Source organism: Haliaeetus albicilla, chromosome 13, assembly GCF_947461875.1.
Source record: "Haliaeetus albicilla chromosome 13, bHalAlb1.1, whole genome shotgun sequence".
NCBI lineage: Eukaryota > Metazoa > Chordata > Aves > Accipitriformes > Accipitridae > Haliaeetus > Haliaeetus albicilla.
In genome coordinates this window covers 28187532-28209284 of record NC_091495.1, presented here as the reverse complement: position 1 = coordinate 28209284, position 21753 = coordinate 28187532, and the positions used below count along the sequence as shown (strand labels likewise).

The following is a 21753-nucleotide window of genomic DNA, read 5'->3' as shown; positions in this document are numbered from 1 at the left end:
TCTTATGTTACGCTATCTTATTTTCTTCTGCCTGGAAGGCCTGGTGAACGCTGGCTCTGTTTAATTTAGGGTTAACATTGAAGCCTCCCCGTTGCAGGACAGACCTCTTTGAGCAGCTGCCTTCAGGTCGTACCTGGCCCCAGCACACAGCCAAATAACCCGTTGAAAGGGTCTGAGGAAAGGTGCCTTTGATTCACCGTGCCAGGTCCTACAAGCATCCCCCTCTCCTAGTTCTGTGCCTACATCTCCCCCGAGATCTTTCTTCCATCTTCCGTTCAAAAACTGCTTAAAGAAAGAGAACAAAAGTGAGGGCTCTAGCACCTCAAGGAGGAGAAACATGGCAGGAGCTCTTAGAAGCTGTATGGCTCCAGAGGTGAAAGTAGGAGGTTTGAAACTCACTGCCTGGCTTAAAAATCAACTCCACTGTACAGGGATGTAGGACCGATGGATCTATATGGGGCAGAGATGAAGGAGTACGCGGTTGATGTGATGCCAGCAGCTGGTGAGTAGAAGTTGTACCATGGTGTGGATTATGCAGATATTTCCTCCTGGACAACCAGAGGGAAGTCGAACCCCTACCCCGTGAGGCACCAGCAGTGTCGTACACGTGCAGCCTGTGCTTCTATAGCACTTCCTTTTCTTTGGAAGCTTCTCTCTTCCCTGGCACTTTTTCAGTCCTCATCAATCACTAATGCTTCTGCGTTCTGTCTCCAGCTTTTGTGAAGATGGGTCCACAATCACACCACTGTGCCCCTAGAAGAAGCTCCATGCACAGGCGAGCTCGCACCATGAGAGCCCACCCGCGCCTCAAAGTGCTCTCCTGGCAGGACCGGCGAGCGGTCAGACGGACTGGAGAAAGCAAGTGCAAGAGGAAGACAAAGAGCAACACTCGGTCCCCGACTTCACTGTTCACCCTCCGTTCATACACACTCAGGAGATGACTCTAGCTTCTTCTGTAGTGTACACACAAGACAAAAGCTCGAAAGCTTAACAAAGGCTTGATGGAAAGAAAAAAACTGAATTCTTCTAAACACAAAGTCCCTATAAAAAGAGCTTGTACTGGAGCTCGTGCATCTGAATCCTATACAAAGCTAAGCACCAGCATTCAGGTTTTCCTTCTGCTCTTCAATACATCCCAGGAAAATCAGGTACAAATCAAGCACAGGGTCACACTGCAAATGTTAGCTGTATGTCTCGGAGGTTGCCTGTCAGAGACCACACAAAAGGTAAGAAAGGCCCTTGGCTACAGCAAGGACAGCAAAACTGCCACCGCTTAGGAGGTTTTAGCGCAGAAGAGAGTCTGTGAGCCTTTGCTTCAGAGGCCACCACGCCAAACTGGGTGACCAGCAAGATTAGGACAGAGAAGTCTGTGAGGAGCCTTTTCTGCTTTGGTCTGGCAAGCCCCATCTCATTCACCAAGGCTGATGTTTCCTTCCCTTTACTGCCTAATTTCTTCTAGCCTTAGCTTTACCTCTGATTCCCATTCTCCTTTTTTTTCTCCTCCACTTCTTTCCACCTCCCTCCCTTTTCTTTTTCTCCCTCTTTTACATTTTTTTCTTCCCCATACATTCCCAGGTGGGTGGGAGGTGTTGTTTGGGGGGGGGGTGTCTTTTTTTCTTACAGGGAAATAAGGGGACTTCAGAGTTAGGAAGCCAGGATGCTGAGCTCTTATAGCAGCCTGACACCTATTCACTGCCTGAAAAAAAATCCACCTCATGGTCCATCTCTGTTCTTTTAATCTGAAGAGCGGAGATGATAAATGCCAATTGCAAAGACAGTTGGCTGTAACAGTTAATGTTTGTGCAACACTTCACATATCTAACCATTGTATCCGATCTTCACCACCAGAAACAGGCGGAGCTGCTGCCACTGCCACCCAGACTGTCTCTGAGCGTGATGATTAATGAGCTCGCAGCCCTATTTTGCTGTTGAAGTTAATGTTGCTTCCTGAGGGCAACACGCCTGATGAGAGAATTTGCAGCAGTCCATACGCTATATTGATTCAAAATGCCACTGTATGTTTTAATTAGCTCTTAACCATTAAAAAGTGGGGCTGGAAATGAAAATGGCACATATGCTTATGCAGCAAATGTCTGTACCAAAAAGGTGAGCATTAGCCCCAGTTATCGACCTGTATGCTGAACCGCCACTGGCAGTTAAAACCCATCTTTGTGGAAGTTAATACATTTCCATGGCTTTTCTTTTTGCTAGCTTTATGCCAAATATCCACTTACATCTATTTTCAAGCCTCGAGGAATGTATTTTTTCACCCACCCACGCTATCTTTTGAGAGTTATAACACGCTAGAAAAGTTTAATTTTGCAGAGCTGTGGTTTAGGAGCTAACGTGAGGGAGTGGGCTCCGTTGAGGCCGGTGAGAAAGCGGTGTGCTGAGGTGAAAGGCTGCACTGCGACCCCTCCTTTGCACTGCCAAACAGTTTGTATTAAGTTACTGATAAGGCGCTCGGTATTTCCTTACCTGTAGTGTACTTATCCCTCAGCATCTGGATAGCAAAGGGCTGGTCAAAGCAATCTCCTGATCAGTAGCAGTCATTTTTGAGAACTCATGGAGGACAAGGAGGGTATTTTACCTTTCAAAGAGGATGAAAAGAGAATTATAGGCCAGTTATCAAACTTAATTTCTCAGAAAAATACAGGAATTAAACATTTTAAAACCGCCTAGAAGACAACAAGGAGATGAGCATCGGTCCACACTGATTTATCACGAATGAAGCACGTTAAACAAATCCAGTTCCTCTCTGAGACAGGTTAAGAGCCCTTGAGAGAAGGGGAGATAATTGACACTATGTCTTGCCTTCAGCCAGGCTGCTTACCTTGCCCTACCTGATGCTTTTGTGACTAAACCAGGGAACATGGTTAAGCCAAAACTAACCAGTGGTGGCAGGACTGGCTGGAAAGCCATACAGAAGGGATCATTACCAAAAGTTCACTGCCAAACTGAAAGGCTATATTGAGTCCAGTTCTCTAGATAGCTGTCCTAGATTTGATACAACTCAATTTTTTGATTAACAATACAGATAATCAGATTAAAAGTACAACTCTTAAATTTGCAGATGACACCAGTTTGGAATGAGCTGCACCAGACACCAGAAGAAAGATCATCATTCAAAATGGTTCTGGCAGATTGGAAAATGGCATGAAAAAGCTGGGTGCGTGGCAGATAGGATGAGAGCAACAACTTCTGCTTCGGTAGGAATAGTAAACTGTCTAAGTGCAGGATCCACAGCCAGGGCATGGCCAAGAAGGATGTGGACCAACTAGAAGATGAAAACAATGAATCAAAACGTAAGAAACATGACTTAGAAGGAACACGTAGGGCTGTTTAATCTAAAGAAGACAGGACTGGAGGAGGTATGATGGCTGACCTCCAGTACACGAGCTATTAGGGTACGGAAGAAATAAACTCTTCTGCATGGCCACTCTGGGTAGGACAAGAAGAAACAAGCTTCTTACAACAATACTTGCAAGAAGACACCAGGAAAAACATATCTCTGGAAAGGCTAAGGGAGCCGAAGGAAGGATTGCCTGGGTGGACGGGGGTGTCTCCTTCACTGGAGATTTCCAAGAACAGGATGGACCAGAGTTTCTCAGAAACAGCCCTGATACAGATGATCCTGACAGCGATCCAGGCAGGGAGATGAACTAAGTGATCTCTTGAAATTCATTCAATCCTATTTTTTTTTTATGTCTATGTTACCCGTGGGAGGTAGAGAACTACTTTCTGCCTCAACTCCACACCAGTGAAACAGAAGTATCAGGAGCCAAATTAAACAAATCAATGAAAATGACTCGCATTGAGCTTGGCTGTCTCAAACTGGTTAATCACTTGGGGTTTGCAACTCACACAATTTATCATCTGTGCCTGCTTTATCACCAAAAGCAGATATTTGCCAATCATAGTGTGGAGAAAATCAGATATTGTTGTCATGACTGAATGCTCTTAAATGCATTTAGAGCTTTACAGACTAGTTAGACGTAAGGTATATTTAAAATTCTTGAAACCAGCAAAAGATCAGATCGAGGAAGGAGAGAAAGATGGTAGAACAGTGACACTGTGCAAGTTAGTTTAAATAAAGAATCTTATCAAATCCACTGACTACTTGTTCACATCTGTCCAAATATAACTTATGCCATATGTCCTACTATATAAGTCAGCTTGGAGGCAGGACACTTCCCTAAGCAGCAATTCACTTCCTGAGTCTGCTCTATCTTCTGGAGAATAGGGAGGGGGGAAAAAATGATACATCACAGAAAAATCTGAGAAACAAACAAAATAACCATCTAAAAGCCTCTGGGAAATAAGAATCCTTTCTCTATGCTAACATTATGGTTAGCTGAATCTTTAGTCTTCTTGTGTATTAGGAAGAGTAATCACAGAGACGCTGCTCTTACCGTAAGCTGCCTTTGAGGAAACCAGATGCCTCGGTTTTACTTCACCTTTCCAGTTTGCTAAAGCAGTAAATATTCTCTTGCCAGCCACCTTAGTGACCACCTTCCCATCACGCAAGCACAGCTTACGGGTGCAACCTCTCCGGTCAGACTCCCAGGTAGGGCCGGTCAATCCCTCTGCCATTCATGGGTGGCCAAGGGCTTTGGTGCCGCCCTGAGCAGCAGGCGGGGGGACCCAGCCCTGCCCAGCCACCGAGCTTCCAGCGCGACGCTTCCCGACCACAGCTTTCAGCTGGTACTGTCGGATAAAAATATCGGCATCAAAATCCCGTCTCAGATACCAAAAGCCTCCTTATGGCTCTAAGAGTTTAATTTTCATTTAAACATCAATAAATAGAGGCATAAGGGTTTAAGATGAATTATGTAAGCCCTTTAGCCATAGCCATTACATTCTGCCACAAAAATGAGCTGCTGTTCTCACTTTGTTTTATGGGCTCACTGTAGCCTGTTGTTATTGTAGCTGCCAAATAAAAACCAGCAAACCATGCAAATGAAAATATAAACTTTTATGCTTTCATAGTCTTAGGATAAACGGGCATGCGCAGTTTGAGAGGACGGGGGTTTTTTGCAGCCTGTAGTGCTGCGCCCCTGTCCTGGGAGCCTCTGCGAGTGGCGAGCAGCAGCGGCTTCTCGGTGGAGACCCCTCAGTCAGCTCCTCTCACGTCTCCAACTGCAGCAGTCACGAGCTCACAGGCAAGGAAACACACAATAGCTTCCTGAAGATATGAAGAAAGGGTGGATTATGGGTCCTTTCATAAAACTGGAAAGTCCCCTTGCTTTACAAATAATAGATTTTCCACCTCTAACTTCTCTCAAGCCTCCTCGCTCCCCAATGGGAGCACATATCCCACAATTTGCTCCAAGCCATGCGTTTCCCGAGGGTCTGTCACCCAGCAAACGTGCCAAGAGAGAAAACCACGCAAAGTAATCGTGACAGGGAACAGCAGCTGAAGCCGAGTGGTAAAAGCATATGACTTCGCACAGAAATACCTGGGACAAAATGTGCACCAGTATATGGAGAGGGAGAAAGAGAAGAGCCAAGAGGGAACCAAGTCCGGGACTGCGTCTTATTCATGCAATGTAAAAAACAGGACTGTAAGCATGAGTTAATGCACTTTCAAGCTAATTACAGCCGAGCGCAGCAGCTATATTAATGGCAGAATATTGAGAATACGAGCATGTGGACTAACACGTAACATTTAGTCCATAACTTTTCTGCCCAGAACTGAGATTCAGAGATTGTCTCCTTCACCTTTGCAATGTCTTGTCTCTTTCTTTTGTCTGTCTCGGTTTATTTTCGTAGTCACATTCACTGGTGATAACATTTTATATTTTGTGCTTCCTAGTGGGAGCTATGCTGGATGCTGACACCCACTCTTGTGCAGAGATTTTTGCATATTTTTTTTTCTCTTCCACCCGTTTTACACAAGATGGTAACATATGGCCTTGGGTGATTAAATGATTTAGTGAATGAACTGAGCAGAAAGAGCAGGCTGATTGGAAGAAGACAGCTTCTGTTTAGGCATAAATGTCTTTGTAATCTGTAATGATAGGAAAGAAATTACAGAAAAAGCATAAGAATTTAATTGGCTTTTGGTTAAATATTGTATTTTTCAGGTCTGCTTTTAAATCTAGTGAAATAATAGTATAGCGGCTAGTATTTATTTTCTTTCTACAGCACGTCCTTGTAGAAGGGGCACCCCCCAAATGTACCCAGCTGCGTACACCCACACATAGCATATAAAGAGAGAAAAATTAAGCAGTTTTGTAAAACTAGGTTGGCATTTTATTAAGTTCTGAACAAGGCAATCCTACAGAACTTGGTGTTGGCCACCACACTAGTTGAAAAGGCTTCACACCTTCAAGCTTTCTGAGAATTACTCCGACTACAACACCCAGTCACACCTATGCGACCTTAGCAGGAACCACAGAAGGTTTTGCGGAAGGAAGATACTTACACACCTTCTGAGCAGTCCCACCCAGGACACCTCTGCCACTGCAGGGGACCAGGGCACGAATTAACAACCACTCCTGCCATCTTCCTTTTGGGGCATCGTAATTTGTGTCTCTTGTCTTTCTGAACTCCAGGTTTTGCATTTGTTACGTGTGTTTGGGGAAATACTTGTGTGTTCTTGCGAGCATGCGGTGGCACATGGCGTAGGTCTGTCCTGGACTGAGCGTCTGTTCATGGTTGGCCAGGGTTGTGGGAGACTGGACTCCAGCAGCCAGGTGTTCCTAGGCTAGAAATTTGAAGCCAATTCCTTTGTATCCAAAACAAGCCGTCTTTTGAGAGAAAACATTTCTATTCTGGTTCCAGTGATGGTGTGCATATCATTAATACTCAACAAACAAATCCAACTGAACTCCAGTTCACGTCTCCACCCAAGAGGCCAATTCCATTCTTTATGATCAAATTTTTACACAGAGCCTTGAAATTGTTTTGGGACATCACAAAGAAGTCACTGATCTCGGTAATTATCCCCGTGTGAAGCAGAAGCTGTAGCTTAAAGCTAGACAAATCTATGCTCCAGAAAAGGACAGCTGGACCTAAAGAAAGTGTATCGGTGGAGCCTGTCCTCAGCTTGCAGTGTGATTGCTAGCAGCCACCTCGGTGATAAATCTCAGCGTGTGGTGCTCCTTCTCCTTTACGTGATCGTGTTTGAGAGGAGACAGAAATTTTTGGCCCACGTGCTAAGAAAAGCTCTTAGCTGAACACATCCTGGTGGCTTACCCAGCATGGCTAGGGCTGATAAGAATTACTGATCCAGTCAGACTCTGGCACACTAAGATGCACATTTAGCCAATTCATGCAAAGGCTGTATTATATTATCTTGGCACTTCCTCAGCACTGGGTCCCCAGAGAGAAAACTCAGTTCCATGGTGACATCAGCTGAACCTCAAGTGTGATGGCAGCTCCAGAAACTACTTAACTTTTAATTTTTCTGAAAAGCAGACTGCCATTAATTAACTTTCACTACAATTTAAATAAATGAATAAATAAATAAAATCAGGTGTGCCACGACCACAAGTCCTAATTTTCACTTCTCTGGGATACAGAACCCTGGAGATATTTGCTGCTGTACCTCCAGTCCTGTCAGTCAAAGCATTCTGGGAGAGTTTTAATTTACAAAGGGGTACCCAGTTTCCATTGTCCTATCAATGAAAACAGTAGTAATGCATATGACAGTATCTAGTCCAACATAACCCGCAGAGCATAAACCTGCGACATTTGACTACAGATGAGCAGTTTTCATCGTCAATTTCCTTTTTTCCATGGAGCACAAAATGGATGCTATGTATGGTAATTAGCAGAGCACTACTCTACAATTCAAAGAAAATGTAGAAAATTGTGTTATAGCAGGTATGAGAAAGAAGTATTAAGGACCAAATTTGCAGCTGGTTCCACAGTATAACTGTGTTGTGTTAACATCTAAATCCATGGCTCCGGACCAGAATATCACGCAGGCACCTTTGACCTTTGTCAGCTCAGGTTCTTCTGCTGGACTGTCCTCAAGAAGAGCTTCCAAGAGTATATAGCACCATTCAGGCTCCAGAAACAAATGTGACGAACACATTTCGAGGCTCACAGGCAAAGCTGGCACCTGCAAAGCAGCTTGCTACGTATTAATCAATCTTGAGCAGCAATAAACAATACTGGGAGATTCACTGCACAAACCGTTTTAGAAAAGATGCCAGGAAACCTCAACGTTCTCGGATCAGAGGCGAGAGGGGAGGCTCTACCAGAGCTGCAGGCGCTCCTGTAGCACCACACTGCAACGTCAGCATTGGTTATGAGCCAAAGGCCTTCAGGCTTCCTTGTTGCCTGGAGGATATAAATGAAAGTCAGCAGGTGCAAAGGTGCAAGAAGTGCAAAATTGCATCACGTCTTTCCAAACTGTGTTTGTGCAGTAAATGAGACTCATTTCTTTCCACGCTATATCGAGAAGATTTTTATTTTCTTTGGCTTATGTGTGTTCTTAGTTCAATTTTTGTGTGTGTTCTCCACAGTACCTTGGGATGCCTGAGGTGATTTATAAGTATGTGTAGAGACCAGGTGTACTGCCAGATGTTTATGTCCCTTTACAACAAGGCTCCACCATCCCTTCCAATGGAACGCCCATCTTATATTATTTTTACTAATAGAGGATCAACTGGACTACAGGGTATTTGTGAGTTTTCCCTGTGTAGGATTTTTCTTAATTCGCTTTTCTATCATCTTGTTTCTATATTTAAAATAATGCTAAGTCTTTAAACCTCTCTAAGTACTCTTTAAAAAAATTAGAGTTCCTTTCACATAAAAAAACTTGCAGACAAATGTCAACAGTTCCAGGTTTAAATCAATGAAGTTTGACTCACTGCCAAAAAAGATTTTTAACCTTAAAGTATTACCTACACTCACTTTTTTTCTGTTTCACTCCATCTCCTATTCAGAAATAGTAAAAAATTGTTTTATTATAATAGCTGTGTAAACAGTAATTGCAGATCATTGTCTTAACTATAACTGTACTAAAAAATAACCTGTAGCCCCGAGGGCAAACCAGTCTGAAGAGGCAAAAAGGACAAAGTGATTTGCCCAAGGTCATATAGTCAAAAGATAGAATGGAAAAGCAAATACAACCTGATTTAATTAGCAGTCAGCACAATAAATACTAGGTGAGGGGCAGTAAGATTTTTCTCAGTACATCTTAAAACATAAGGAGGTAAGTTCATGTGTATGAGGAGGAAATAATAAATGAATAGAATGTATAAACAGTAATGCTCCATGAAATTTTATTTTAAGATTTTTAAATTCCGAATCCTGTAAGAGTTTATAAGGACCTGAGAAAGTCCATTTGTTAAATGTTCTCTATAAGCAGCATTGTTTTCCCCAGAGTTTTGTATCATGAGAATGACTAAACTGCCTCCCTCAGTAAAGCTGCACTTGTGTAAGTTAAGTTTTCACAAACTGAGGTCTTACTAACCGACCCCAAGCAGTTGGTGAGATGGCTTATACTAGGAAGCATGAGGCAGGATGCAGTTTAGAGATCTAGGACAACAGAGTTAGTGTAATCATTTCAGGCATATTCACTGACAGTTCAAATATATGTAACTGCGTAAGTTATTCGTATGTTTTAGATTAAAAAAAAACCACTTTAGAACTATTTTCAACAGTATTTCCTATTAAAATACTTTCAACATTTATTTTTGCAATTGAAAGAAAAAGCAGTTCAGTAGTTATAGTCAAGATGTTCAAGAAATGACAGGCAGCAGGGAACAGAGTACTGATTTTTCTCAGATGAGGTGATTATTAGCACTGAGGAGACAATCAGGAAACATGAAGAGTCAGCATCTTAGCTGCTGTATCTTGAAGACAAGGACAAAACCCCATCGAGTTCCAGGTATAATGGAATACGGAACATGATGCCAATGGAAAAAAAAACCCAAACCTTAAAGATGAAATTGTATCAGTATCTAAGAAGGATTGAAACACTATGCAATTAATAATTTAAAAATCCCACACCAGGTCTGCATGAGCAATCAGTTCACCAAAGGCTAGAGAGAAAAGTGTCTTCTTTTGTATGTATGTATATTTTATATTTTTTTATATATATGTATGTAATGCTTGAAGCATATGGGCACCTAGATGCTAGCTGCTGTGAGATATACATAGCAAGTGCTGTCAAATAAATTAGGCACAGCTAGAATTCAGTATGTTTCTTTATAACGGTTTCATACTACTGAAGGAGACTAAGTGCGTGCCTTCAGCTTTTATATCTACTCAGTCGATTTTGGTTATTAATACATAACTGAGTTCTTTTTCTTTAAACTCCAAGTCTCTGTTGGTGAGCCTTGTTTTCTTCAAAATACTTCCCTGTATTAACCGTTTACCTGAAACTGAAGGGGAGACGGGGAAATACCCAACTCCTTGGATTAGCCTTTTCCTAAGGAAGACCTTAGCTCTTCAAACCCGGCCTCCACTGCCTTGTCCTAACCCACTATTAAGCCGTAGTATTCTCCAAAGCCGCTGACCTCAATCTGCCTGTGAACCACCGCGAGGTCTGGAGAGCTCCTTTTCCCCTCAGGCACTGACCGTCCTTCCCACCGCTGCCCAGGAGCAGGCAGGCCTGGGCACATGCACGCTCCCAATGATGCTGACCTGCTGGCCCTGCTCCTCGCAATCTGCCCTGCCGTGGCGGGAAGCACAAAGACTACCGACAGAAACGCCAATGCTAGAGGTGGAAACTCTAGCCCAAGGCAGGGCAATTCATTAAGAGAGAGGAGCCAAAGCATGCTCCCATTGCACTCTTGTTACAAATTCACAACTGGCCTGTGCCAGCTGAGGAGAGAGGCTAGGACACAAACTACGGAATTACAAAGGTAAATATTTATTCATGCGCATGATGTGCCCCAGCCAAACTGGGCACACCCCAGGGTTTTTTCTGAAGGAGTTTTGTAAAAGGGTATGGTATGAATCACCTAATTACCTACTAATGCATATCTCTAATTATCCAATCATAAATGCGGTACGGCAAAGCAACTCTATTTTTGTATGTCTCGCAGCAGCAGCATCCGTCAGCATCCTTGGGGCTTATCTGTTAATCCAGATGCTTGTCGTCAACTTCTGCAAAGTTATCAGGCATCAGCAACTCGTGTTTCTCCTAGATATGGATCCCTCAGCAAATCTGGTGAAAAGTTTCCTTATCTTGGTAGATCGCTTGTTCTTCTCAGTAGGGGCAGGTGATGGGTCTTGGGTCTTGAGATAGTAACACAGCAATTATACTCTAATTTGGCTCCCAATGGCTGCATGGTGTCAGCGATTTACATCGCACCCACCGTCCTGAACGGCCCCGAGGTAGCAGCACTGTGAGCAAAGCCCAGGCGGCGGGCCTGCCTGCACCGGGCCGGTGGCGACTGCGGGCAACCTCCTCGTGAAGCGAGAAAGGACGGGGCTGGGCGGTTTCCTCAGGGCGGGCACGCCAGCCAGGCCGCCACCGGTGGCTGCCATGACCTCCGGGGCCAGGCCGGGCACGCTTACACGCACCGCCACCACGTACGGCCCAGCCCGGCACAGGCGGCCCCACCGCTGGCACGGCCGGCCGAGAGCGCAGGGGCACACTAGAGGTGGCCGGCCTCACCCCCCGGGCACGGCAGCCCGGCCCACCGCGACCCGGACCGGGACCGGGACCGGGACCGGGACCGGGCCGACCCCCGCCCTGGGCCGCACCTGCCGTCCCGCCATGCACCGCGCCACGCCCCCTCCCCCCCGCCCGGGCAACCGGCGCGAGGCCGCGGCCCGCGCGCGCCCTCCGGAGCAAAGCTCCGCCCCCGCTGGCCCCGCCCCCTCCCCGCTCGCCCCACCCGCGGCCCCGCCCCCTCCCCGGGCTCGGCGGGGCCCCGCCCCCTTCCGCCTCGGCTCCCCGCCGGGTCACGCCCCCTGCCTCTCCGCGCGCCGCGATTGGCGGCGCCGCCGGCCTTCCCGGGCCGCCCTCCTCCACTCAGCGCCCGCCGCGGCCCGTCACTCATCGGCGGGGCGCCGCGCCGGTTGGCGGCGGCGGCGGCGCGGGCGGGCCGGGCTGTCAGTCAGGGAGCGGAGTCCGAAGTGGGGAGCGGGGAGGGGGCGAACATCTGTCTGCCGCAGCCCGGGCCCGGCTGTGCCGCCGCCGCCGCCGCCGCCGCCGTGCGTGCGCCCGCCCGTGCTGCGTGCGCCCGGCGCCCCCGCCCGCCCGCCCTCCCCCCCCCGGCCCCCGCCCCTCCCCCGCGCCCGGCCGCCCGGCCCCGGGCTCCGCGCCGTCTCCGGCCGTCGGTGCCATGGGGAGCCGCTGAGCGCGGGGCCCGCTTCGCTCCGCCGGCTGCCCCGCTCGCTCCTCAGCTGCCGGCAGGGGGGAGGCCGGGGGGGGCGGCGGCCAGCGGGCGCGGGGGGCGGGCGGGGGGCGAGACGCGATCCCGGAGCGGCAAGTGAGCGAAGAGGAGCCGGCGGGCGGCGGCGGGAGCGCGGGGACTTCGGGCCGCCGCGGAGTGTGAGTCCCGCTGCCCCCATCCCCACACACCCGCCGGGCCGGGGCCGGGGCCGGGGCCGGGGCCGGGGCGGCCCCGCGGGGCGGGCGGAGTTGGCGGCGGGTCCGGCGGGGGGTGGGCGCAGCCGGGCGGAGAGGCGGGGGGGGGCGGGGGCAGCCCTTCCCGGGCGGCGGGACCGGCCGCCCCGGCGCCGCTCCCGGTTACTTTTCTTTTGTTGCCGCCGTGACCCGGGGGCGGCTTTTCCTGCGCGCCGGGCAGCTGCTTCCTTCCCCGCGGGGCGGCCCCGGCCCTGGCCCCGGGCGGGGTGGGCTGGGGGGGGGGGGGGCGGCGCTGCCCGGCGGGACCAGGTCCCCGCGCCCCGGCCTGGGGGGGTGAGGGGAGGGGGGGGGGGGGGGCTCAGCCCCGGCGAAAAGTTGCCGCCGCCCGGCGGGGATGGCGGGGGGGCCGGGCCCGCCGGGAACTTGCTGCGCGCCGCCGCCTCCCCGCTGGCCCGCGGCGCCGCGCCTCCCCTCACGGCCCGGCCCGGCCCGGGCGGCGGCGGGCCCGGCCCCCGCCCGGCAGCGGGCAGGTGAACCGCCCAACTTGGTGGAGGCGAGCGCGGCGTGAGTGTCGGGGGGGGGGGGCCGATCCCGGCGGCGGTGCGAGGGGCAGGGCGCCCGGCCGCGCCGAGTCCCGCTCCCCTCCCTGCCGAGCGGCTGCCGGAGCCGGCGGGGCCGGGGGCCGGCGTCCCGGTGCCACAGCCGTCAAAGAAATGACGGCCCGAACTGCCCCCCCCCCCCCGCCCCCCGGAGGGGAAAAGCGATTTAGGAGTGAAGCTGAACGCCCGAAATAGTGCCCCGGCCAGGTTAACTGCTTCGCTGTAGAAATGAGCTGGAGTTTGAGTGCTCGGTATCGCTTACGCTGCCTAAACGTTGAAACTGAAAGGACCGACGGCGAGGCGGGGAGCTGTGGGTTGAGTGAATAGGTTCGGTTAATTACTCCTTTTAACTGAACCTCTGGGCTCAGTAAAGCCGAGTCGGTGTGGCTTTCTCGGGTAACCCCGTGGCTGGGGTATGCTGTCAGTACATAAAGCGGTCCTCCAACTTAAGGCAGAAGTGTTGCTATGCTGCAAATACAGTAGAGCCCCATATGTTTAGGATTTTCTTTTTTTTTTTTCCTCCCTGTTAGAAAGTTTGAAAAAAAGAGACTTTGAAGTATTTTGTTTATACTAACAGAAGAGAAAAGTTCTCCTAAGAAAAAGCTGGTGGCAGGAGTGTAGAGGAGTAGCATATGGCATTAAAAGGAGCACAGCTGGAGGTAGCATTTCCATCTGAACATGATGTCAGAGCAGCTGACAGCCTGCCATCCCTCAGCCTTTTATTCTAACACACAGACAGGGAGTTAGTGTGTGCAGATCTGTGTGTGGAGAAGGTATCTCATTCCTCTCTAACATCATCTCCACTTTGCATCTGTCTCTCCTAGTCTGCTTTTTTTCCACCGATCTAACAGACCTGGAGCCAGCAAGACTCAGAGGAAAGGACTTAATCAGGTTTATGTGTACTAAAGGTAGGAGTAGCAATAGATTAGATACAGCATATTTCTGTTTTGGTGTGTTGTTTATTGAATTTCAGAAAAAAAATCACATTACTTTTCTAACCAAGTTTAGAGGTAATATATGAAATTGAGTATTAAATAGACAAGTGGACTTACTCAGAAGGCTTGGGCTACAGTTGGAGAATATCAGTTCTCGGGCACATTGTTAGCATTAACTTTAATGCATATAGTGAGAATGTCTTGGTTTGGAAGAAGGAGAGAGCAAGTTCATTCTTCATTTCTGAGACCAAAACTGCAATGGATTTAGTGGCAAGCCTAAGGAGAGTTCTGCTTTATGTTCTTGTATTGCATCTTTTAAATGACTTTACGGGGGTTTTAGGGAAATATACAAAAGTGTGCTTTTTTTTTTTTTAAAAAAAAAAAAAGGACCGTTCTGGCTAAAATGTGTTTGTGGGGAAGTCTTTCATTAAACTTCACGGTTAAATATCCAGCAGCTCAGAACTGTAGTAGCATACAGCTGTAGTGCTTCTGAAAGATAGAAATCAGCTATGTGTTTAAAAACTTTTGTACCCGGGAGAATGGCTTGACTGGTTTCCTCTTTTCTTTCTCGCGTGTAGCATTTGAAATCTTTTATTTCAGCATAACAATAATTATTTGAAGGAGTTTTTGTATTTGCGACTAATTTAGAACTTGTAGATTTGAGCTGCCTGAATTGGCCAGACAGCTGTAATCGCACTCCTCTATTCTTAATCTCTTTATCTGGGCAGCAGCTGCCATATGGCCACAGTCAGCTGGATCAGATGTTTATAAGCTTCCTTCTTCGTCCCTCTCTGTCCTTTCAGCCTCCTAATTTGATCACAGCTACCTTGTGAGCTGCCCTCCAATCTTTATTTTTAGCCCTCTTAAGGATTAGGATTGATGTTGGCTGTGGGGCACTTAAAGTGATTGTATTGTAAATCTTCGTGCTTTACTCTAGCAATGGTATTTTACAGAATGTAGTAGGGGTTGTGTTGTAAGTTTTAGTACATCTTGGTTTGCGAGGGATGAGGATTTTTCAGTAATATCTGCCAGCCTAGAGAGCCACGATCTGCTTAGATGGTTTGGGAGAGCATTGCTATCAATCACAGAAGAATAGATTAAGACAGGTTTTTAAAAGATTTTACCTTCCATATGAGTTTTGACTTCTCTACTTCTTTAAGTTTAATTTTTCTTTATCATCAAAGAAGGTGAATAGAAAAATACTTGGGTAAGAACAGTACTCAGGATACTGATTTTAAATATGCACACATGCTCACGTTGAATGACTTTTTTTTTTTTTTTTTTTTTTTTTTTTTTTTTAAGTTTGGTACTGCAAACTCTGCCTGGTGTGGGAGGGGAGGGAAATTTCTGTCCTGCATAGGGGAAGCAGTGCTCGTTGGCATTTTGGTTGTTAGTTTCTTTTGTAAATTCTGCATGTTGGCACAAAATGTTCATGTTCTATTGTACAGTATGGAGAAGGTTTAAAACCTGAAACTGTACTTATTACAAGAAGAAAACCAGATGAACTAAATTTCTAAAAACCTTGATTTTGCTGTCAATATAAATTGACACCCGTAAATAATTTTTATACTTTATGAATGTTAGACCTTCAGATTTGGGTATATGAGCATTTCTTCATGCGCGAACCTCTCCTCTTGCTACAATTTGACTTTAAAAAGAAGGTTGATGATCTGATTTTTTTGTGTTTGGTTTTTTTTGTTTTTTTGTTCTCCCTCTGTGATCTCTCAAACTTAGTGTTAAAAAAAAAAAATTCTTTTTGTGGGTCTGCCCTCCTAGGGATGCAATCTGGAGGAAGTTCCCCCCCAAAAAATAACTGTGGAACAGATTTTATGAACAGCAGTGATACTTCCAAGAAAATTACAAATGTACCTATGCGCTTATTAGAACGGCTTGTTTACCATGGAAAGGAAATCGTAACTTCAGTGGTTGATCGGGGAAAGAGTTGCCATCATACATGCGTGTTAAATAATCTTTGCATGGTGTCAGTACCAGAACTCTGGCAACATAAATACGAGGTTTTTAGAGTGGAATAACTTGGATTCATAAGTTCTGTGATTCCGACCTACATTTAATTTTTTAAAATCTCATTGCTTATAGGTTATGAAGACAGTATGGAGTTTCCTGACCACAGTAGACATTTGCTACAGTGTCTGAGTGAGCAGAGACATCAGGGTTTTCTTTGTGATTGCACTGTTCTGGTAGGAGATGCCCAGTTCCGAGCACACAGAGCTGTACTGGCTTCATGCAGCATGTATTTCCACCTCTTTTACAAGGACCAGCTGGACAAAAGGGACATTGTTCATCTGAACAGCGACATTGTTACAGCCCCAGCTTTCGCTCTCCTGCTTGAATTCATGTACGAAGGAAAGCTCCAGTTCAAAGACTTGCCCATTGAAGACGTGCTAGCAGCTGCCAGTTATCTCCACATGTATGATATTGTCAAAGTCTGCAAAAAGAAGCTGAAAGAGAAAGCAACCACGGAGGCAGACAGTACAAAAAAGGAGGAAGACGCCTCAAGTTGTTCAGACAAAGTGGAGAGCCTCTCCGACGGCAGCAGCCACATGCCAGGAGACTTGCCCAGCGATGAAGATGACGGAGAAGATGAAAAATTGAACATCCTGCCTAGCAAAAGGGACTTGGCGGCTGAGCCTGGGAACATGTGGATGAGATTGCCCTCAGACTCAGCAGGCATTCCCCAGACTGGCGGAGAGGCAGAGACGCACGCAGCAGCAGCTGGAAAAACAGTAGCCAGCCCCTGCAGCTCAACAGAGTCTTTGTCCCAGAGGTCTGTCACCTCCGTGAGGGATTCAGCAGATGTTGACTGCGTGCTGGACCTGTCTGTCAAGTCCAGCCTTTCAGGAGTTGAAAATTTGAACAGTTCTTATTTCTCTTCGCAGGACATGCTTAGAAGCAGCCTGGTTCAGGTGAAGGTGGAGAAAGAGGCTTCCTGTGATGAGAGTGATGTTGGCACTAATGACTATGATATGGAACATAGCACTGTGAAAGAAAGTGTGAGCACTAATAACAGGGTACAGTATGAGCCGGCCCACCTGGCTCCGATGAGGGAAGATTCGGTCTTGAGGGAGCTAGATAGAGAGGACAAAGCAAGCGATGATGAAATGATAACTCCAGAGAATGAGAGAGTCCAGGTGGAAGGAAACATGGACAGCAGCTTGCTCCCTTACGTGTCAAACATACTTAGCCCCGCTGGCCAAATTTTCATGTGTCCTCTCTGCAACAAGGTCTTTCCTAGCCCCCACATCCTGCAGATCCATTTAAGCACGCACTTTCGAGAGCAGGACGGGATCCGCAGCAAGCCTGCTACTGATGTCAATGTCCCGACCTGCTCGTTGTGTGGTAAGACTTTTTCTTGCATGTACACCTTGAAACGTCATGAGAGGACTCATTCAGGTGAAAAGCCCTACACTTGCACCCAGTGTGGGAAGAGCTTCCAGTACTCCCACAACCTGAGCCGCCACGCAGTGGTTCACACGCGGGAGAAGCCTCATGCTTGTAAGTGGTGTGAACGCAGGTTCACGCAGTCCGGAGACCTTTACAGACACATTCGGAAGTTTCACTGTGAGTTGGTGAACTCATTGTCTGTCAAAAGCGAAGCACTGAGCTTACCTACTGTCAGAGACTGGACCTTAGAAGATAGCTCACAAGAACTTTGGAAATAAAATTTTTATATATATAAATAATATATATATAAATCTATATAGTTGTGGTACAGTCTAAAAGCAATCTTGTTTCCTTGAACTGAAAGTTTGGCTATTAGCTTGTTTTTGCACTTTAAGGCAGCATGAATATTTCACTAATTTAGCACTCCGATAAAAATGAACTGTAGAGGTAATCCGACAAAGTAACAAATTACGGAGCGTATTTTTCCCCCTTTTCGGAATAGAAGCCAGCGGATACTTTACTTCTAAGGAATCTCCAATTCAAAAAATTTGGATGTGGCTTTATTCTCCCCAAAACACTGCGTTCTGTTAAGCTCTCGATCTTTTTCCTCTTAAAATCTGAATGTAGAGATCCTCTCCCAATTTTGTCAGTTCCTTTACATTTCTATAATTGCATGAGTCCTTTCTAGCTGTTGGAAACCTGAATGCTTTTAGACCCAAATGGAAAATTTCTGAAATGCTGGATTATCTATTTTTAAACAAGCGGTTGACTTAAAACTTATTATGGCAACTTCTGGATTTCTGACAGTTCCCACTGGAAAAAAACAAAACAAAACAAAAAAACAACACAAAAACATAAAACAAAAACCCTGAGAGTACACTGGGATCACTGGGACTCTGTCTTACGTGAAGGTTTGCTTGGGATGAAAAAGGATATTGCAGCTTCAGCAGTGATGAACTGTGTGTTTAAAAAATGTGAATTACTGTTATTGTATACTGTAATTGATTACATGGGCCGGGGGGAGGTATCAAAGAACTTGGCAGGTTGTGTTGATGCTCTTAGTTGAGTCTTGAAAAGTAAATATTAACGCTACAGAAATGCATGATTTTCAGTATATTTTTGTCTTTGTTTGCATTGTATAACTTTAACGAGTGAGTTGAAAATTATTTAATTTCCTTAGGAAAAAAAACCGACACCGTTGAAAATGCCGGTGTTACGAAGAAGAGAAATGCACTGTTTTTATTTTATCTAATTTAAATTTACTTTCCCACTGTCTTTAAGTTGAGAAGAACTTAAGCTACGAGTCGCCGATTTAGCTACGTTAACAAGGAAAAAAAAAAAAATGAGTGTTTACAACCAGGCTTCGAGATTTGCATGTGCGGTGTGCATTTACTAACCCCAGACCCCTTCTAATTGCACAGACCCCACGCCAGCTCCAGCTGAGGTGCGTCCATTTCCCCAGATGAGCATTTGTAGGATTCCTGCTGCACCGCTCCACCACAATAGGTCGTTCTTTTTTTTCCCCCCGTTGAAAAGAGGCTGTGGACTGAAAAAAAAAGGAAAAAAAGCCCCGGGCTGAAAGGCCTGGGAAGGCCTGAGTGACAGGGGGGCCGGGGGAGGGCAGGGGAAGGACTATGTGTATCCAAGCAGCAGAGACTGCAGCCTGACGTGTGGTTTTAATGACCAACACGCAGGTCAAAAGCATTTTGCACAGTGTTTGTTTTCCTGTCTTGCACTTACAAATAAGGTCTATGGGAGTAGCATGGAAAACGTTTGCTGTTTTTTCCTTTTTTTTTTTTTCTTTTTTTTTTCCTCTGCTTTTGTTTAAAATTTGATCGCCTTAACTACTGTAAACATAGCCTATTTTTGTGCTTAAGATACTGAATGGAAAACTCCATTGTGTATTGCTGGACTGTTTTGGAAATATTTGGTCAAATGTGTGTTAATTTGGCTGTAATGGCATTTAAAACAAAAAAAAAGCTGTGAAAATGGCCTTGGAGCGTTATCTTTAGTTACTTGAATAGTTTCTAGGTTTTAAAACTACATTCTTTTCTTAAGTTAGAGAAGACAATCAGTGTCTGAGGAAAATGGACTTTCTCTTGGATTTTTTTGTGGTCCTCGTGAGTGATTGCTTTTTTCCTTTCCTTAGTTTCACATTCTTCTTTTGTTCTAAAACTTAGACTGACATCTAGCTTTGACAATCATAGTATGTTTTATTTTCCTGAGGGGGGAATAACTTATAATGCTGTTTAGTTTTGTACTATTGGTGTGTTGGTGAATTTTTAAACTGTGTGCTAACTGCAATAAATTATATGAACTGAGAAATCAATTCCCTTGTCTTTTTTCCCTCTTTTAAATTATAGTTACGGAGTATTTTTTATAATGTGTAACTTTATTACTTTTGTACAGACTTCTATTGCTAACTGTGTATGGAATATGTTTTCAGTATGCTTTTGAGCACTTTGTTGCTAACGTACATATTTACATCTCACTTAACATTTAAAAAAAATTAAATGCTTGTGTTTTGAAAGCATTTCTCTGTGTGTAGCTCTCGATCATTCTGTAGAGGGATTTTATTATTATTATTTTTTTTCTTCCCCAAAGACTTTTGCAGAAGCAATCTATTAACTTCCAGAAATTTTGCTACCCTGCAACTATCTATGCAGACACACAATTCCTTTTCTGGGCTTAATTTCACCCCAAGGAGCTCTCTCAGGCTCACTCTTTTGTATTCAGTCTCTATCAGAACATCGGAGCAGAAGACAACAACTTAATCTGAAGCACTGACTGGCTGTCAGCGTTACAGTAGGCAGTCAAAATGTCCAAAATATCGGTAATATATCAAAACTGTCTGGACCACAGAGGAAAATTGAAATAATCCTACGTCTGTTTGGGGATTTCTCTTACGGACTAAATGTTTCTTAAAAAAAAAAAAAAATAAAAGGAAGCGTAGCGAAACCTTTGAAAAAGACCTGGTTTAGATGCTTGCTGCAGGATATACCCAGAATTCTTGTTTGAGGCAGCTCCATCCTAGGAACGAGACCAGCACTGCAGAGCCCAATGGGAATATGAAAGTAGAGCTAAATTAGAAGTCTGGAACAGAGACAGCGGGAGCAATTTGAAGGGGGGGGGGGGAAATCTGAATCTAAACATTTCATTACATTTGTCATCTGCCTAGGTACAACTGAAGTTGTACCTTGACCAAGTGAATCTCAATGCCTAATGCTATTCTGCTTATTTTCCTATCTCTGTGGTAATTTGTACTTAGCCAAAATGAACTTTTTCACTGTTTTATTCTTTATAACAATTTTCAGTCATCATTTGCTGGGGGGGGGGGGTTGAGTTATTACAAATACTTTGAAAACATTTCCTTTTGTCAATGTTAGCGTCTTCAGCCGCATAGTTTCCTCTTTTTTCTAGCAGCAGACGTTTTCTGTAGGCTTTCATATGATAGAATATTATGTGTAGTTAAGATGGTTTAAAGTATTGTCAAGACTGAAAAACGCCTAATACTGCAGTTCTGAAATCTGTGCAGCTGACGAGCTTTGGATGTGACTCTAGGCAGATTCACCATTTGTTCTACAACATTAAGATTTTCAAGGATTGTAGATTCCCAAATAAAACCAGGCTTAGAAGGAGCCCTTCTTCAGAAGGGTACAGAAAAAGTAACTTAGGCATTAATGACAAAATAATTCAAAATATCCTTTATACTTTCAGGTTTTACCTAGATGGTCTATACATGTGCAGCACACGCTTGCTTGTGGCTATCAAAAGTGTTTCTTCAATGAAAAGATGAAACTTACTCCTATGTGTTGCTTCTCTCCATAAGGTTTAATGTACTGACATATCTAAATAGCTGTAACTTTTTTTTTTTTTTAAATACAGTCCCTAGATAATGACGCATGAGAGAACATTTTATTTGGCTTAAGGCTATGTGGTAACAAAATGATGGTTGAAGGCAAGTTGCAGGAATGGAAACTGTATGCTCTAAACTTTGCAGGTTCAGAAGACCTTCTCTGACCGGTGGTAGTCATTACTTTTTAACTGAATACTTCTAGCCCAAGACTCACAGGGAACATGCTACATATATCATGTGGCTATTTTTTTAACCACTGCCTGTGATGATAGCTTAATATTCTTTAATTATGAATGATTTCTCTAAACTCAAGCTTAGGGGTTTGGTGTAACAGAGACTTTTGAATCAGGTATAGCATTTTACAGACCATCTACTTACTGAGACTTTTGCATGTTTTAGGTGTGATTTGAAGAAGAACTGGGTAGGAGTTTAAAATGAAACTTTCTGGCCAAGGAAAGG

The 21753-nt window shown here is 45.5% G+C and overlaps 1 protein-coding gene across 4 annotated transcripts; it reads left to right on the top strand.

Annotated features, from left to right (window-relative positions):
* Window positions 1-12176: 12176 nt before the first annotated feature.
* ZBTB18 (zinc finger and BTB domain containing 18) lies at window positions 12177-19767 on the top strand. Of its 4 annotated transcripts, none has more exons than XM_069800608.1 (3): window positions 12177-12466; window positions 13926-14009; window positions 16134-19767. In XM_069800608.1, exons 2-3 carry the CDS (start codon window positions 13997-13999, stop codon window positions 17714-17716), a joined length of 1596 nt encoding a protein of 531 aa, XP_069656709.1. In that variant the 5' UTR covers window positions 12177-12466; window positions 13926-13996; the 3' UTR covers window positions 17717-19767. The 4 variants fall into 4 exon arrangements, with proteins under 4 accessions (XP_069656709.1, XP_069656711.1, XP_069656710.1 ...); XM_069800609.1 differs by lacking the exon at window positions 12177-12466 and adding an exon at window positions 12885-13066; XM_069800611.1 differs by lacking the exon at window positions 12177-12466 and having other exon boundaries at window positions 13094-14009; window positions 16134-16821; window positions 16934-17191.
* The last annotated feature ends 1986 nt before the right edge of the window (window positions 19768-21753 follow it).